The 19213-nt window shown below is 45.1% G+C and overlaps 1 protein-coding gene across 3 annotated transcripts in view; it reads left to right on the top strand.

Moving 5' to 3' along the window:
• Positions 1 to 19213, top strand: part of RIDA (reactive intermediate imine deaminase A homolog) — a 193215-nt gene that overhangs the window by 97154 nt on the left and 76848 nt on the right. For all 3 annotated transcript variants that reach the window (XM_069621413.1, XM_069621415.1, XM_069621414.1), the window contains exons 3-4: positions 2365 to 2419; positions 6777 to 6845. In XM_069621413.1, the coding sequence (XP_069477514.1) occupies positions 2365 to 2419; positions 6777 to 6845 (124 nt within the window). The remainder of the gene's footprint in view (positions 1 to 2364; positions 2420 to 6776; positions 6846 to 19213) is intronic.

The following is a 19213-nucleotide window of genomic DNA, read 5'->3' as shown; positions in this document are numbered from 1 at the left end:
ATGCACTGCTCATTATGCTGCGAGGATGGCCCGTGGGCAACGCGTTTGTCTTGGAAGCAAGAAAACATAGAGCAACACAAATTTGAATCCCGGTCCCGCGCTTGGACTCATCTCCGGTATTAAGCTAGCCATAAAAGATTTGAACCCGTGTGCCCAACACAGCAGGCCCTTTAAGACGAGGTAGCAATACTTTGAGATAGATGGGGAAGCAGAATATACTCAACATCAATAATCAGACTGACTCAGGAAGTTGGCAAAGTAAGTCTGTTTTTAATATCAGTCTGTTTTAATATCAGTTGTCTAAAACAGAGCATCAACAAACATCCGCTCAATCTTCTCGCTCAGCGAGGGTCATAAAAACATAGCTTATATAGTAAAAACTCGTCATCGTTGACGGCAATCTACGTGGCAAACTACAAAAACCTACTTGGGAAAAGTGATCAGCTTAGAGGGAGCATCTAGGTATACGTTCCATACTTGTCAGGAAAAGTGATTGGGTCTGTAGGGCTCTGTATTATATGAACCCCTCTATAATTGGTAGGCACCTTTGTACCCCTCTGTAATATTCCACACATGCTAGCAGCACACAGGCTGGCACTCAGATGCTGGTGGGCTGGTCATGACCATAGCTTCCCACCTAATTAGCCTGCCATCTACCATCAGTCTTGCTGTCTGCCAGTCAATTGGCCTTTGAACATGGCCTTGGAAATGTTCCTTTGTGCCTGAGAATAAAAGGGAGTATAGGCGTACTTTGTCTCTTGGTTTCGATGTAGCTTAACCCAGTATCTAATTTCATCCGACCATATGACTGGAGACCATGTTTCAGAGCTGTTTTCAGAGTATTTGAAATGCTATTAAATGATGAACCTCTGACATCTTCAATGTTCTTGTACCTCACCTCGGACAGGAGTTTGTTTTTTTCACACGTTTTGTAGCTACTGCATGAACATTCAGGCTCACGGTAGCCTTGACTTCTTGGTGCTGGGCCAGCCAAGCCTTTCTTGAATTCACCTCTGTCATTAAGTCGTTTTCCAACTGTGAACAATGAAAACGCCTTTCTATTTACTGGGGCCAAGCTCTGCTAAAGTGCTTTGTGCAACATCCATAGTCCATACATTCCTATGCATATACGTTGGTGCATCGCCACAGTTTATTCACTATGTACCCAACATTAAGAATACTTTGTCCGCTTGCATTACTGCGTCTGTACAATTGTAAAACGACTTGGCATTTTCTTCATCGTTTCTGTAGCATGAGCATCTTCATCTCGAGCCCGAAATGTTGCTCATCTTTAACACCTCCTCCCTTAGATCCTATATAATGTTTATGGTCTTCAGCCTCATTTCTGGATGCGTCCGCTCTGCTTTTTCATGACGTCATCAGTCTTCTCTCTTGCTTATTTTCACACTTCCTCCGGGATTTCATTCAAATGGCCATCACATTGGCGTGAGTGCATATATGGATTTCCTAATGGGTACCTTACTTTCAAGATTCTTTTCGGGATAGGTATTTGCAATGGTACTGCACATATCTCACACTCTCGCTCCCAACATATAATGGCAGCATGCGGGAGGTGCTTTGAGTGGGGGTACTTGGCACCACCTCTACAGATTAATTCATTTTGACACAAATGACTTGCAAGTAGCCACTATTCGTACTTGATTTAGGCACCAAATAACAAAGCATGGATACCAGGACACACTAAAGGCAAAACGAGTTCACCAAGCAGTTCATAGCTACTTTAAATTTTATGTGAGGGCCAATACCCAAAAATCCACAAGAAGTGTAAAAAATGTTTAGAAGAGTGCCTAGGAGAATCTCCACACTGGGAAGTCATGAATCGGGTATGAGGCTGGCCAGGTTATGATTGTTGTATGATGGCAGTGGCAGATTTCTTTTTTTGTATAGTTTCTTTCGGACCCTTAACTGGTAAATTTGTGGCATTTTGCCAGTCTTGCATCAACTTGTTTTACTATATTTATATTCCTTCCTACCCATGCACCTGGTTCATGCTCCAGAATATTGTAGCGCTGAGTTGCGTAAAACTCAATACAACCTGGATTAATTGAGGTATGCCGTTTTGTCTCCTTTGCTTTTCTTTAAATGTGGCCGCTCCTAAAAGCGATGTGGGACTATTTGCACTGCCGGCCGGTTCTGACTGGTTCTGCCCTTTCCTCAGCAGAGCTAGAGTTTGTGAGGTGGCTTGTGAGTAGGCTCCCTCTAATGTGTAATCCATTTAATTCATCCTATTGAAACCTTGCATGTATCAGTCTGCAGATGGCACATTTAATGTCCACACCGCTAATAGTTAACCTATAAACGTCAGCATATTATCTAACCAAATTTTGTTTTCCATTCCTATAGGCTCTTGTGAACATGGGAGAAATTCTGAAAGCTGCAGATTGTGACTACAAAAATGGCAAGTAAATGCATTAACTGTATATTTGTACAGGTATCTTAGTGGGGATTAAACAGGGTCGATTTCTACCTGTACTACATCGGTAGGTGCAGTGGGGTATTTAGGGTTTCTGTGGCCGTTGACCCAACAAAGTGCCCCTAACTTTACTCTGCCTCCTCACCAGGCTCTCCCCCTTACACTCTGTCCCCTTTGTCCCTGATACTCTTAATGGACTCCGGTCTGGTCTTTAATTCACTGAAGGTCCACCTGGCTGCACTTTCAGCATACACTATGTCCCAAAAGGAGGAGTCGTGGTGGAAGATCCCAGTGATCAAAGCTTTTATGGAAGGTGTTAAAAGACTTCATCCCACTATTTCAAACCCAGCCCCATGGGTGGGACCTTAATGTGGTATTAACTAGACTTATGGGGATCTCCCTTTGAACCTATGCATAAGGCTAGCCTTAAGGCTCTCACTTACAAGACTCTCTTCCTAGTGGCAGTTACTTCAATTAGAAGAGTCAGTGAATTACTGGCCCTTTCAGTTCGACTGGTTCGTCACAATTCACAAAGATAGTGTGGTTTTGCACACTTACCCGAGGTTTGCGCCTAAATTTATTTCAAAGTTCCATGTGAACCAGTTAATAGAACTGCCCACCTTCTTCCAGAACCCCACTAACGTGGCAGAAAGAAGCCTACATACACTTGATGTGCGTAGAGTGGTCATATATTATCTTGAAAAGACAAGAATTCTAAGAAAAACAAATCAAATCAGTTTTTTGTTTCAGTGGCAGCTGGCAGAGAAGGAGATCCTGTCTCTAAGTCGGCCATCTCAGTGGATTGTAAACTGCATCACACTCTGCTACACTCTTTCCAAGAGTGATCTGCCCTTCAAGCCTAGAGCACACTTTACTCGGGTCACTGGGGCTACCATTGCCTTCATTGCAAATATTCCTGTCAAATCCATTTGCAAAGCAGCAACCTGGAGTTCTGTAAACACCTTTACAAAACACTTCTGCCTAGATACTCACTCTAGGTCTGATTCTCTGGTGGGACAAGCGGTACTAAGACACCTCTTTACTTCTGTTCCCTCTCACACCCCAACTCCGGGTACTGCTCGCGGGTCTATGCACAGCACGTGATTCTAAGCAGATTCACAAGCATCAGAAGACATGCATTACTTACCGTAATAGCATTTCTGATGATTGTATCTGCTTAGATTCACATGCGCCCACCTTTTCTCCCCGCTCAGAGTAGAAGGAACATAGACGTCTTACTATTTTCTCTCTATCTGTACTCACTCACGTTAGTCATACGGCTCCCTCACGGCAGAAAAAACACAACCAGAGGGACCTTGCCGTGTGTAGGATCTTGGGTACACTACACGTTACATTAGGGATAGTGTTACAATCAAACCCATGTTGACGTCCCCTTTCGGTCCTCGAAAGACGAGATGCAATATTCCGCGATTACCACTAGATGTCGGAGTATATGGACAGCATGTAAATATAAGCAGATACAATCATCAGAAATGCTATTACAGAAAGTAATGCATGTCGTATACTTTTCAGAATGGCACAACACACTTTCAAGGTAATTAAGAACTTTTGTAACTGTCCTCTCTCAGGATGACAATTACCTACCAACCCTTTCTTTTAAACACTTGTTAAACTTTTCATTACGGAATCCTTTACTTATCCAGTCCTTCCCTAATCTATTGCATGAGTTCACTGAGGCAAAAGAGAGACCTTAGTGGTCTAGGGGCCAGCTGAAGTCAGAGTTCCTATGGAAGACTGTTCAACAAGTAAGTAGTTAAAGGGATTTCTGAGCAAGGATCAACAGAGAAGGCTCCAGGCAAGAGTTTCTTCATGGCTGGATGCAGGTCTGTGGTTTTGGCACCCTTTTCAGGAGCCAGTAGAAGACTGAATATCGCTGGTCGGATTCGCGTCGCCTGCATGGTCCAGCACTCTGATGAGAGGACTTTTCCGACTCGCTTCACGTCCCTGTAGGTCCTACAGGATGCCACCAAAGTTTCAGCTCCAATTCAGAAGACTGTGCACTGCAGACTGGCTCAGGGTCCCAGGGTATTAGGATATTGCATCCCCGCAAGGTCTCAGCGCGACGTGGGATGGCTCAAAATGCAGGTTTTCTTGAGTCTAGTGGGTCTGACCAGGCTCTGTTTCGTGGTCGTCCTTTGCAGAATCCCCAGTTCGATTGGAAGGAAGGGTAACCGCAGGCTCCGGTTACACAGCAGGCTCTCCGGTCACTGAAAATTGCTACGGCCGTCATTTCTTCATCTTCCTCTGCGGTAAACTTGTCAGCAGCGTTCAGGAGATTTTATCAAGAACTACAGCACAACTTCTGCATTCTCACCCTGCATTTTACAGCAAGGGGCAGTCTGGCTGTCCAATCAGGACAGCCATCCCCCCACTGGGAATGTGTTGCTTTCAGCCAAGGTGAAAGGCAAAGGGCTGCAGAGTTTTGGACTTCTCTCTCGCATACTGCCTTTCCAGACACTCTGGAGCCTGGGCGTGGAATCCACAGGATTCCCGCCAAAGATTAAACAGCCACTGAGGTAGTTCCTGTCTAGAATGTCCGGGGAAGACCGCAGAAACGGCAAGTACACAGGAAATGGTGAAAAAAAGGATCCCACCATTTTAGCAAAATGGTGGCCTTTCTGTTCATTACCGAGGCTGAATTAACGGCCTGTGGGTAATGAATACTAAAAAGTAATAAAAGTAGTTACACTGCCACCAGCCATTCAAGGAAACTTGAAATTGTAACAAAATGTTACCAGGTAAGTTAGAAAGGGGATACATTGTATCCCCCCAGCACTTCACATAAGGTGGGGTGTGCTGGCTCCCTATATAAAATGTAAAGGGATGCAAATCCCTCTTTACTACTTAGGGACTGTACTTCACGCAAGTACATGAAAGAGAAATTAACAGGGGAACCCATAGGGGCAACACAGCCAAAGCCCAAAAGTTGTAGGAAACTATACACTATGTAGAGAGATAAAGAGTGAAATACTAGGTCGGAGGGGGGAAAAAGATTCCCATTCACCTATGTACAAGGTAATATGGTTACCTATTCAAAGCAAAAAGTTTGGAGTTGAGACAGGTATAGAAGATTGATATGAAAATCTTAACTGACACCTACTCACCCCACTTCCCTCGTTAGAATGCTTATACAGTAGGTGCGGACACAAGTGTAGGCAGTAAATTCCAGCATGAGGACACATGTCTGCCTCGTCCTCTGGGCGCAGTTACTTCCGATCCCAATGTTCCACATACAAATCCCCCTCAAAAGTTCTAAATTCAACTCATGGACCAGTCATCCATTGCCTCTACAGTGTGCACAGTTGCACATATACCCTGGTCATTCTTAGACAGCCTTTCCTAACCTTGCCTCCCGATTGCTGCAGCTGACATGGGAATGTTGCCCAGTAAAACAGTGAGAAGGAATTTTACTCGGTCAGCACTGGCATGACCATTTTTAAACTGTCACCCCAATTATCCAGGGAAAATATAGAGCTCTCTATGATGTGGTTTACTTCCCATAGCAACACTGGCACTCTGTTGAAACCTGTTTGATATTGGTAGCGTGTGACTTACTGGGGCAGTTTAAAAGTAGCCTGACCATGTGAAAACGGGCATGGTGATGTTTAAACTGACAGACTAGCATATTAGGCTGAAATTTGGCATATTCTGTAAACTGGCATGTGGTGGCAACCCTATTACAGCTACATCCGATTGTGTTCGATCTTCTGACTTTGGAACAGAATCAATGGTGGGCATTTAATTCGCTGGCACAATATTTTAAAAAAAATATACCCTTTGTACTGACATGGAGGTTTATTTGCTGCAGTGCTGCAGTGAACTTGTGGCCTGCTTTCTGAAATATATTTCCCCCTACAGAACTTGTGTAAATCCAATTCTTCATAACTAGAGCCATAAAATGCCCTATTTTGACCCATTGTAAAATAAATATTGAGGAACACACTGCCCTGATTCGGACTTTCTGGCTGGGTCAGCCAATTTGGGGAAAATATTTATGCTCCAGCACCAATCGTAGTTTCTCCCTGTATTTCTTTAGTTGATAGTTTAAGAATGTGTATTGCTTTTACGAAGCATAGCATGTCTATATTGCAAATTGAGGTTGCACATATAGGAGCATTTTGACCATCCCACAATTAAGATGAATTGGATGTATCTGCAGTAGCACTGCACGAAAAACAAGGGCAATTATCTTCTGCTTTTATATCCTTTATGGCTGCTGGTTAGAAGACAGTTCAAATAACTAATGTAGTGCATTAGGAATTACGTTTGTAGCAGGATTTAATCTGGCATTTAGTAACCATTGCATTCATTTGAATTTTAGTTGTGAAGACTACAGTTTTGCTGACCGACATCAATGACTTTGCTGGTGTGAATGATGTCTACAAGCAGTGTGAGTAAATGTTGCATTTTATTTTTTTCAATATAATCGAAATGCATTTATTTTAAAATATATTTTGACTGCTTTTCTGTCCATAACTAGTGACCCGTGAGTCAAATTAAACCTCCTCTTCATTTGCCTTAAATAAGTTTGCAAGTCGTTTACTGTGGGTTCGGTTTTATCAAAGATGATCACCATCTGCATTAGGGACTTATTCCAGGCAGGTGTCCCTACTAAATTGCTTTAAATAAAATGTACTTAGTTTTACTGTGTGTTTAACTGCATGCAGGGTTTCGCGCACCTTTGTAATGGTGGGAAGCATAAGGTTCCCATCTCCTTGACAAAGCAAACTCTGGAAAACTGGTTGAAACTCTATTCCCTGGATTTGTGACAAACTTGTTCTAAGGAGGGTTTTCATACAGTGCTTTTGAGACGCACACATTGAAAATTAGCAACGGTCGCTGATGAGCCGACCCCACACATCCAATTTTGCAGCGCTTCAGAAGTGCCCTCTTTACACTTGTTTGCATTAGTATCAAATGGTAGCAGAATCATATTGGAGCACACTTTAATTGTTGAATGCAATTGCGTAGTTATTTTTCGCTCACGAGATTATAGAAACCAAGCAAATCGATGATGACTTATTTATTAAAATATTTATATACGCAAGTATATAATTACTAATATTGCATGGCATGAACACTTTAACCTTCAGTTCTACAGAAAAATTCCTGTTCTCTCTGCCCATAGAAAACTGCCCTAAAGCGATGACCTGACACATCCCTCATTTTCCTAGGCGGCAATATCTTAATTTACATAATACCTTCTATACATTAAAAACCAGCATGATTGGGGATAGTCAGGAGAAGAGGTTTGCCTTATTTTTCCAATGCCTGGATGACTGATTTGAGGCATGCCTATTTGGGTAGTGAGCCAACACAGGTAAAATTCTGAGGGGAGCAGAATTAAGGAAGATCCGTGAAGGACCTACTCAAAATACCTAATGGCCTGAGTCGAGTCTGTATTCTAATACTCAATTTCCTGGGCCTACACCCAGGGCCCTATTATCCAAGTTACAGCCGTAGGAATGTATAATCGCCCCAAAACACTTCTTTGCCTTGGTCCTGGTTTTTACCTTTCTTTTCTGGCCAACCCTCTTGTCACGTCTCCTGCGGAGGGGGGGGGGCTGAGAAGGGGTGGAGTGGTGTCTTGAAACCTGCTACTGTGGCAAGGCATTTTAACCCTATTGAGCTAGGGTTATTTTCTTTACTTTTGGGTTGGAATTATACCTCCTAGCTAGGTACTTATGGGTAGGATTGTGTCTCTCTTAACCTGGTTTCTCAAAGGTTGCAAGCTTTATTTAGGTGGGCTGGTGGTTTTGCACCTACTGCCAGCATCTAGGCAGAGCTCCTAATTGGCTGTTCACTGAATGCTCTTTTAAGGCCTGGCTCCTACCAGCTTTTGGGCCCAGGTTCCTAGCAGGCTCTTAAGTCTAGCCCCTCCCTTCAACCTGGCCTTTTTTAAAGAGTCGCCCACTCGGCTTTGGCACCACCTGTTAATGGCTCTTACTGACTAGTTGGCCTATTTGGCTTGGCCAACTCTGGTTCAGACTCTTCGACTCTTCCTCTTTTATATTGCTCTACAACACAACTCTGTTCTAGAACATTGTCCTAGCACCCTAGCCATCAGGAGAATTGAGCCACTTTTCATAGGTGTGCTGTATGAATAATTGTCCCTGCAAGTATACTGGTTGGTGCGGTCTATTGCCACATTAATCCTCTGGTTTATAATAAATTCTCCTTTATTGATTCCACGACCTGCACATGTTTTTTTTATCTAGTGTCATGTATCGTGTGTAGATTATATGTCACAAATTGCAGTTGACCCACATTCTGAGATTATAAAAGGCCTGTTCGCCATATCCGCATTGGGCTTGGCATTTATAAAGCGTGAGCTAACCTAGTAAGCAACAGTGTTGTATAAGGGGGATGCATCCGGGGGATAAGCGGAAGGGTGCAGGGATATCGGAGGATCGGGGATGGATGGGGACGCTTCCAAGTAGGAGAATTTGGGTTGAGTGTAGCGATCTGCAATTGGCAAGATGTTTGAAAAGTAAGGTATTGAGGTCCTCCCTGAAGTGCATAATGAAGGGGCACAGTTTCATCTACATTGGTAACTTGTTCCAGAGACCGGGCGCATAAGAGGAAAAGGTTGTTTTCTGTTCTTTTCCTCTTGCAGGTTTTTGTTTACATCCTGGTGATATTGTGGCTTCTGGTTGTGCGCATGCCTCTGGAGAGAGTGGGTTTCTCAGAGCGGTATAGTGGTGTTTTGGTTGGTACTGTTTTGTATGTAATGCAGACTGTCTTGAACATGATGCATGCTTGAAGGGGTAGCCAGTGCAGCTACTTATTGGTGTGGGTGATGTGCTTGCATTTTCTTGGTCCTGTGTTGAGGTATTCTGCAGCATTCTGTATGGCTTTCAGATAGACCAGGATGATATTGGGGAATATGGAGGACAGGGCTTGGGCAACTGTTCTGAAACTTGAAGCAGTGATGAAAAGCTTGACTTCGCAGAGGAGCGCAAACTGGTAACATGCAGCTTAGGTGTTCTTGGTCGCGAACGTTTTGCATGAGCGGTCAGTGGTAATGCAGAGAGACTTTGCACTGAGGTAGAGGGTGTTAAGCAATCAAGCTTTACATGTCAAGAAGCCAATTCTGCGCGTGAGTATGCTTTGTGGTGTATACTAGGAGAATTAATTCATTTTGTCAGATTGAGCTTCAAGTAGGTGCTTGACATCTAGGTATGGATGAGAGACACAGTACGTGAGTCATTAGATGTTACAAATGTTGAATGTCATTTATGAAATTAATAATTGGGGGAAGCCTTGTGTTATCTGCATATTGGACATCCTTGATTTTGGTGTTTGCACCAGAGATTTGGTGTTTGCACCAGAGATTCCATGTAGAGGGTGAAAATGACCAGATGGAACCATGTGTAACTCTGCAGGTTACTAGGTGGCACTTGGATCTGTCAGGGTCATCTGGATGAGTTGATCTCTGTTGGCGATTTGGGAGGCAAACCACTTCAGGACTGTTAGGTGATAACCCATGCGCATGGCGTGGATGTTGAGGAAGGATTCATGCATAATGGTTTCCAATGTGGCAGAAAGGATGAGTAAGAACGGGGTCTCTCCTGTTCAAGATGTGTATCATTGATAACTTGGATGGGGGTGGTATCTATGCTGCATTATGGGCTGAAACTGCATTGGTAGTGTAATCAATTGTGCTGAGTTAGAGATTTTTTTGTGCAACTGTCTTTTTCACTCACTTTGGCCAGAAAGGGTAGATGTATGATGGGGTGGTAGGTGGCCAAGACATCCAGGTAGAGTGTGGGTTTCTTCATCAGGGGAGGATCTGTCCCATTTTAAGTGCATCTGGGAACGGGTATTGTGTAGGGGATCTGTTGATGATGTTGAGAAGTGGTGTAAGCACTTCACCTTTGATGAACCTCCATGGAAGAGGGTGTCTTTGTAGGTGGTCGATTTGAGGGCTGTGAGGGTGTTGATCAGATCTTCTAAAGTATTTGTTTTGAACTCTTCATCTTGATATGTTGCGAGCTGTTATGGGTTGGACATCTGCAGTGTTTTTGGGCCTGTCAGTGTGGTGCCTTTTTGGTCCACCTTTTCTGCAAAGACATTGTGGGTGGTATTGCATTTATCAGTTGATTGTAGTATTGCAGGATATGCAAAGGGTTAATGCAGTAATTAATGGCTTGGAAGATCGTTCTGCTCTTGTTGGATGCTTCTATGATGGTTGTTGTCCATGATGACATCACTATCATTTTGGCCTGCTGATTCTTTGTTCTAGCTTCCCTGATTGCTAGTAAGTTGCTCTGTTTTTCTAGTGTCCTTGCACCAGTGTGATCTGTGTGTGTTCTACAACTGCTGTAGTACTTCCATTCTGTTCCGGTACAAACTTAATGCTGGGGAGTGCAAACTTGTATGCCGTTCAGAGTTCCACACCCCACATAGAACTGGAATGGGGTTGAATGGAAAGTCAAAACATTTGCAGAAAACACATTTGCAAAAATTTTCCTTAATCTGATTATGTTGTGGTTTCCTTCCTCGAAGTCTGCATACCCTCCCAATGCTAAAAACGACTCATTTCCTTATGATGCTCACTCCTCCCCTACTGCAATGGTCTCTTCCTGACCTTGCTGTGATGTAGAGGCACTTCAGGGAAGACTGTCGTAGGTGTGAAGCCATCATGAAGCAAGCCAAAGACAACAGATTCAAAGTTCCAAAATAATTGTTTCCGTAAATTAAATGTCAGGATGGATAAATGCCGAACTTGCCCTATACTAAGGTTGGCTTGCCCTACCTTAATAGAAACTAAGCAAAGTCTGAGTCAGAAAGTTAAACTTAAAAATCTGTCTGTGTCCAAAACCTATACTTGCCCTCGCAACTAAATCTAAACCATGTGTATGGATGTCAGCAACAACAGAAATGGTGATCTAACTAAAGTTCTGAGCTTTTTCAGCTCTTAGCTTATTTTTCAGCTCCCCATCCACAAGTTCAAGAAAGTCAACTGGCAATCCACATTTAAAGCAGATTACTTCTTGGTTCACTTAAGCAATGTTTTTGGCTTTCACAATCATGGGTTCCCTGGTCTAGGCGCAATTGACGGACCACGTGGCCCACCCATTACAGGCTGCACAATCGGGAACCCTATGCTTTTTAGCCCACACAGGTTTTTCTGTATCTGCCCCTGTGTGAATATTCACATTTACTTGCCTTCTCCTTTTCAGCCTCTTGGCTTTGACGCAGTGTGCCAGATATTCTTTGCCCGTCCCTGGCTGTGCCACACTTTATTCATGCATATAGCTCAGCTTCTGGTAGTTCTGCTCCTTCACCACCTTGCTGTCATGCTTTCTCAGACTCTTTCACACTTGCTTTCTTGTTTCATACTTTGCTTTCAATTAGGCAATATTCAAATTTACCATTCACTTGCCATTCATTCGTAGCTTTACCAAAAGGTTCTCATTCAGTTCAGAATTCAATATTTTCGATTTGTTTACTTTGCCACTTGCTTTTTCTGTGGCTCTTGCATAATGTGTTATCCTTACTTTGCTTCTAACCCGTGGCTTCAGGTTTGGTCATTGTGCGCATGCGGTTTCATTCATTTGGCATTCACCTCACCTTCCCGCAGCCCCCAGGAGCGCCCCGGTTCAAGTGACTGTCCCTTCGTCACTCACCGGCTCCAGGCGTTCCCTCCATTTCGTTTCTCAGCTCCGGCAGCTGGTTTTCCTGCACTTGCGACTCGTAAGCCCCGCTCGCACTTCGGATTCTCGCCCGTTCCCACCAGCAGCTCCATTTCTTTGCCATTGACGCTATCAGTCACTTTCATGCCTTTTCCTTGCTTGCAGCTCTGGCTTCGTCTTTCCGACCATAGAGGCTTCCACAACTGAGATCTCCTAGCGGCCCACCTGGCCCTGGGCTCCACAGTTCCTTGGGGTAATCTGCCGGCGTCCTGGCTCTCCTGCAGGACCCACCACGGCTGCCTTTTCGTAATCAGGACTCCCTTCTGCTCTCCTTGCTGCTGGTCTCCTCCCTTCTTATACACCTGCAACCACTTGACAGGTTGCATGCGTAAGTTTTAAAATGTAATTGCCTGGTTTCAATTGGAGGAGACTTTGAGACATGCCTGACCTATACAACACTCTGCAGGCCTCTTCCTCATCTCAGTAATAGAGTGGTAAAATGGCTTACTAGTGTTCATTGCTCCTTGTCGCCTCTTCCTTGTCCCAGTACTATAGTAGATTGAATGACGGTAAATTAGGGGAGATGTTTTGCAAAAGCCCACCGAGGCCGTGGAGGGTTAGGTTAGTTTTCATAAGGGAAAGGCAGATACCATGTCGTACCATTAATCCCCCTCTTTTCCATCCTCTTTCTGTGGCCTCTAAATTGAGACTATCTTCTGATGTTATCCTGGCTAGAGGGAAAGGGGTGAAAGTAACGCATAAATGCAACTGGGAGTACAGGTTCATCATGGAAGGGAAAGGTGGAGTAGATATGAGGACACCCTTAGGTTTCTCACAAAGGTCTGGAAGGTCCTCCATGTTCTGCCGCCAAAGGTTGCATCACAGAGGAGTTGACCTCACCTGGCTCTCAAAACACCCCAGTCTCCCTCCAGGACCGCAATCCGTGACAGGTGACTTTGGTAAATTACATTTTTAGATTGTTCTAAATGTTGACATATATTGCTGTAAATTATCTGTTATACGATGAGGACTGAATTAATTACAGACAACATAGAAGCTTGCAACTAGGATTTCATATAGGCACCTGGCATGTTCCATTAGTGTTAGCTGCTAGAAACTAGATGGTCGAGATGAATGCCCCAAATTTGAAAACCCAGCAAAAGTACCGTACCTTACAGAAAATCTTTTCACTAATGTCCATCTCAATCTGGCATTCTGTATTAAATGTATCTGAAAAACTTTTAAACATATGTAGTCCCTGTCATTTGTTCCACTGTGCTCAAATGGCAAGTTACACAAACTACCTGTGTTTTCTATTTCTGTTTGTAATCTATTTTGTAGAGCGCTCATTCAATACGATGAAGTTTCTTAGCACTAGTCCTCTGTAGTTTCTAGATTTCTTGGCTATTCGGTCTGTGACTGTTTGCGAGAGTGAAGGATGCCGTGTGCGTAATGATATTCCTGTCTCTTCAACCCAGGACAGTTAGATCAGTTACCTGGGTGGTGGGCACTCTTGGATCCATGTACATAGTTATTTCTACTTTTGTAAGGTTACTGAGGACTTGCATGGAAATTCTCCAGGACTCCTGAGTGCACCTTGGTGCCTGCATACTGCATCCTGATAAAGTGAAACAGCCAAAACAAGAGTAGGGTGTCTCACGGGAACAGAACAAATTCAAAATGGTATGCTACAGGTGGGCATGGCCGGCGGGCGATGAAGACGTGATCCCTCGTTGCTCCCGGGCCGCCAGCCCAATCCTGCAATTATCCTGATTGAATAAACTTGAAAATACAAGGGAAGCACGTTGATAACCGGCGAAGCATTGCTGCACCAGATCGAGACACAGCGGGTCGGAAATGGCGCGCGGATCCGAAGATACGGCCATCAGAAGTCATAGGCGGCGGACTGCGTTCGGCAGCCAAGATGGCCGCTGGCGCCGAGAGTGCATTAAGCTGCGGCGATCCAGGGAAGAGGGCAGCCCAGAAGGAAGAAGTAACCAGTCTGGCGGTGCGGCGGAGGGAAGAGCAGATATTTTCCCCACCTCACAAAGCAGAGAAGGTGAGCGTGGCCATCCCCTGCCCGCCCTGCCCAGAGGCGGAAAAACCCGGCTTGCGAAAACCGAAGTGGCCAATACACCTCTGCACACAGCAGGGATTAGGCGAACTGTGGAGCGAGGAAGTTCTCCCCCTCCCCAACGCAGTACCAAAAAGCAGGCTGTACCCGGAATCCCGGAGGCCAAACAAAATACGCAGAGGTCCCAGGGCTCTAAAGCAGACAGTGAAGCCAGCAACCTGAAGGGACCGTAGAGCCCTGCCAGAAGAAACTCTGGCTCGAGTGCAGCGGTCGGGCGAACAGCACTCCCGATGGGACCAGAGCAGACCCGCCGAAAGCACAGCACAGAACGACAGAGTCGCGGACCTCCGCCACATACTGTGGTACCCTGGAACTGGAATTATCTGACGCACTGATCGGAGGGGAGGCGAATATAGTGGAGACACCAAACACGCAAAGTGCGCACAGTACTACCAACAATTGCCCCGGGGGGAACCGCTACTGAAGACCCCTGAATTGGCATTGCCGCCTATGCACAAGGAAAACGGGGGGGTTGACCTACTGAACTGAGCAAACGACAAAAGCAGCTCCAACTCTGCAGTATATGCATCCGTCGCCTCTAGAACCCCAAGGATGGAAACCTGCCAGCGGCACTACCCAGAAACCCACGCCTATCAAACTACCCATAGATTTTACCTACCCTTATCAGGACGCATTATTATTTATTTAATTGTTAGTTTATAATGGGCCTAATACCGTACCGGAGTTCGGTTTCTAACCGTGGATTCGGGATTCAAAGCTCTGTTGCTTTGCGTGGTCTTGCTTATAAGACCAGCGCGTTGCCCCTGTGCCTTCTCCGTGCCATTGTTCCTACTAGTGCATTACAAATAAAAAATGGCAGCCACCAGAAACATGGATGAACACCCTGAACCCCAGTGAATGAACGTCTTCCAAAAATAAGGTTTGCGCTAGCATCTATTCTACTGTTGGATCCGCTGGCCCAACAAAATAATGCTTGTATTCCAATAAGAAACCATAATCCTATTAGGCCTGTTTACTCTCTCCTTTTTGCATGCTTTCTGACTAGAAGTTACTGTGCAACCACCTCTTGGCACCATGTGACTGTTTCTAATCTGCCTTTATCTTTCATTTTAATGGCACACTGCAAAACAAGAGATATTTTGGTTATATGTGATTTTACCGACCACAACCAGAGTGGTACATTTCATCGCGGGCAAAACAATGAAAAACACTGATATTTCTTTTTAAATTTTGTTTTTTATTTGGGAGTCCCACCTAATTTTCTACCCTTCTGTGCTACCTCAACCCGAACCATTTAACCCCTTATCCCCACTTCCGTTTATATATTGATTTAATATTTTCGGTGTTATTGTACGCTCTGTTATGTACCACTCTGTAATGTTTGCAATAAAATGACTGGATTCCGATATTTGTTATGATTGGCACATTCCAAGTATAGCCAATAATAGCTGTGTAATTTTCATAATCTCTCGTCCTTTCCTGTTAGTAGGCTTTCTTTCATACTGCCTAGATATCGAGTTCACTAAAGGACTTTAAAAGTCTTAATTTAATGGTACAATAGGAATGGCATGATTGCACAAAGGAAACTAAAAAGAAAGAGCACAAAACATCAAGACAAGCGTTGGCCAAAAACAGTTTTGGCTTTTGTGTAGACATAAGGTGTGCATTTGCCACACACTGCCATACCTGGAACGCCGCCTAATTGAAATACATTTTAGTAACTTTGAATACTTAAACTCGCGCACTAATAGAAAAAAATGTTGGCGCACCACATTGATTATACATTCTACCATTGTGGGCTTTACATATGGTGTGTGCAGGATGATTCTAACACAAATTCAATACCATTTAACAAGGATCCTCTTGAGGACCAAAACTGATTGGGATGACGTTAAGATATACAGGCTCATTAAGAATGCTGGTAATTCCGGCTCCGGCATTTTTTCTGGCCCGGCACACTTCAAGTTTGCAAGTGGGGGCCACAGATCTGCCTGGAGGCCTGACCTGCCAGGAGTTCAGGCACCAACCAGCAAATTAATGCCTGAATCACTGGCACTGTTACTAACCATGCTGGTGATTTAGGAAATCCCATTTTATGGAGTCTTGTGGGACTCTATGGGAACTTACCGGCACTCCGCCACCCGTAATATCGGTATATTTCAGGGCTCGAAATTAGGATTAAATAGGCGGGAGCTACACGCAGCTCCTGGGTATCCAGCAGTAATCGGTGACCAGGAGCTACCACTAGGGATCGAGGAGCTAGTAAATGGCGTTATGTAAATCTAGCTTTCACATAAAACACAAACCTAGAATTGTATCCATTATTTATGCCCCCTTATGCTTCAAATGTTATTTAGAAATGTCATAATGTTCACTTATAGATTGTCCCAAATTCACATAATTGTTTGTCAGGTATTAGTTGGCCTGGGGAGCCAAAAGTAGCTCATGGTAACAGCTGGATTTAAGCTAGCCAAGCTTTTCTTGGCTACAAGCAGGAGCTAAATGGCTCCCAGCACACCTACATTTCGAACCTTGATATTGGGTGGGAGAGACGTTAAGGGCAGTTTCCCGGTAACCAGCCTGGAACCTCTGAAATGAGGCCCATAGAGGAATTAGCACAACGAATGGAAGTTAAGAGAAACATGTTAGAAACATTTGTGTTTTAGATTAAAGTATCAGAGTTGGTGAGCTTAGCTTTGACAAAACCCCAAAAAGGTGAAACACAATGCACGTGCACCAATAGGTTTGTGTCTGCATTTGGTTGTATTTCTGATGGGTATATGACTTATGAACTATGGTAGGCTCAAGTATACATTTTGGACTTCATGAATAAGGATATAATAAAAACCTGTTTTATTAACAAATTTTGATTTTAGTTCTGATTATAATATTCAAACCACCGAGCGCACAGTTTGCCTATTGTGTTTTTTATTTTGCACACTGCCATAATGGCCTATGCTTCTAACTTACCATGCAAGTGTAGTGCCAAGAGACCTTAAGCTGAACGAGCACTCAAGAAATAGAGCATGCTTAAACACTGCAATGATCAATGGGACGCTCCTCTAATGCACAGTTTCCGCACTGATGAAAACCAAGCCTAGGTCATGCAATTTAGCGTTTACCTTTTTGTAGACTCTTCTTGTGGCCTAATGCTCCAAGTTGATGTCTGTTAATGGTACTGCTGCACCATGTACAGCTGTTTCGAGGGGATTGGGTCCTCTGATGTATTCCATATCTATGACAGTAATCACCACAGCTGTGCTGCTTTGGAAAATCTTTCTGCGTCCTGCGTCGATGACATCGATACGCCGCCCTCGAGGACCTCCTCCGACGGCCGACGTCACTGGATGTTATAAGTAGGATGCACGACGCCCGTAGCCTCAGTTCTGTTTTTTCCGTGAACGTGTTCGCTTCGTAAGCTCGGCGCGCCTCGACTCTTTGGAGTTTCTGTTCTTTATCGGTTCTTCGAACCTGTTCGTTTGTGAAGTTTTCCTTCGTAAGATGTCTACCTCATCTTCCATCCCGCGTCCGAGCTTTAAGAAGTGCGGGGACTGCGGGTCCAAGATGTGGGTGACTGACTCGCACGACGCCTGCCTCTGGTGCCTCGGGGAGGCCCATGACACGGATGATTGTGTCGACTGCCATCTTGAGTTTATTTCAGAGGTGGATGAGGGCTCGGATGATGGCATGGTTCCTGATACGGTGCCAGATGAGATTCTCTCGGGCCATAGTCAAATTGAGGACCTGCGTCAGTCCCTGCACGACACCAGTGGTCTGGACACCTCTCCGGAGGTGGAGTTTTGAAGGCCTGAGCCTGGCACTCATGCCGACTCCTCGTACCAGCGCCTCATGTCTAGGGCCACCGAGTACTTGGGGTGGTCTGCTCCCCCAGGGGATTTTCTTCAGGATGACCTTACGGATATCCTCGACCACGGTCCGCCAACTGACCCGGTACTGCCGCTCCAGAGGAACAAGGGATGGTATTCCCCTTATTTTTTGATTTCCAAGAAAGGCGGATTGAGACCCATCATGGACTTGCGCGGTTTGAACAAACTCCTAAGGAAGGGCAGGTTCAAGATGGTTACTTTCTCTCAAGTCCTCCAGGCCCTTTAACTTCAGGACTGGTTGGTGTCTCTCGACCTCAAGGACACTTATTTTCATGTGCCGATCCATCCAAAGCACAAGAAGTACCTGAGGTTTGCGGTTGGCGACTCGCACTTTCAGTTTCGGGTCCTGCCGTTCGGATTGACCACCATCCGCGGGTCTTCACCAAGCTCATGGTAGTGGTGGCAGCGCACCTCAGGAAAGTGGGGATTCACGTCTACCCCTACCTGGACAATTGGTTGATCAGGGCGCGCTCTCCCGAGCAAATCCTGGATCATCTGTCCGTCACCTGCCACTCCCTCCACAAGCTGGGCTTCTCCCTCAAATTAAAGAAGTCCAATTTGACACCAACTCAGAGGCTCCAGTACATCGGAGCAGTGCTCGACACGTCCCTGGGGCAGTGTTTTCCTCCCTAGGTGAGGGCTAATCACATTCCGCAGATGCCACACAAGTTTAAGCTTGCCCAGAGTCTCCCAGCGTTCGAGTTCTTGAGATTGCTCGGCCTCATGGCATCCTGCATTCTTCTGGTGCCAGAGGCCAGGTTGCGGATGAGATCTTTGCAATGGGCACTCAAGCTCCAGTGGTCTCAGTCCTCCGGCAGGATGTCGGACCTTGTTCAGGTGCCGTCCTCGGTCGCCCAGGACCTTCTGTGGTGGGCCGTCGAAGACAATCTGATGAAGGGGGCTCCATTTTGGCTACCCTAGCCGGAGGTGACGATCATGAGGGACGCATCCCTCACAGGATGGGAGCTCATGCCAACGAGTTGAGTCAGCGTTCGTTGGTCTCTGTTGGAGTCCAGACTCCATATCAATCTGTTGGAGCTGAGGGCCGTCGGGCTAGCCCTGAAGGCTTTTCTGCCGACTGTGCAAGGGAAGAATGTCCTGATCCTGACGGACAACACGGTGGCCATGCACTACCTCA

The sequence above is a fragment of the Ambystoma mexicanum genome, chromosome 5q (genome assembly GCF_040938575.1).
Source record: "Ambystoma mexicanum isolate Mex_15411 chromosome 5q, UKY_AmexF1_1, whole genome shotgun sequence".
Lineage (NCBI taxonomy): Eukaryota > Metazoa > Chordata > Amphibia > Caudata > Ambystomatidae > Ambystoma > Ambystoma mexicanum.
Note: the sequence above shows the minus strand (reverse complement) of the source record. Positions and strands in the feature narration are given on the sequence as shown.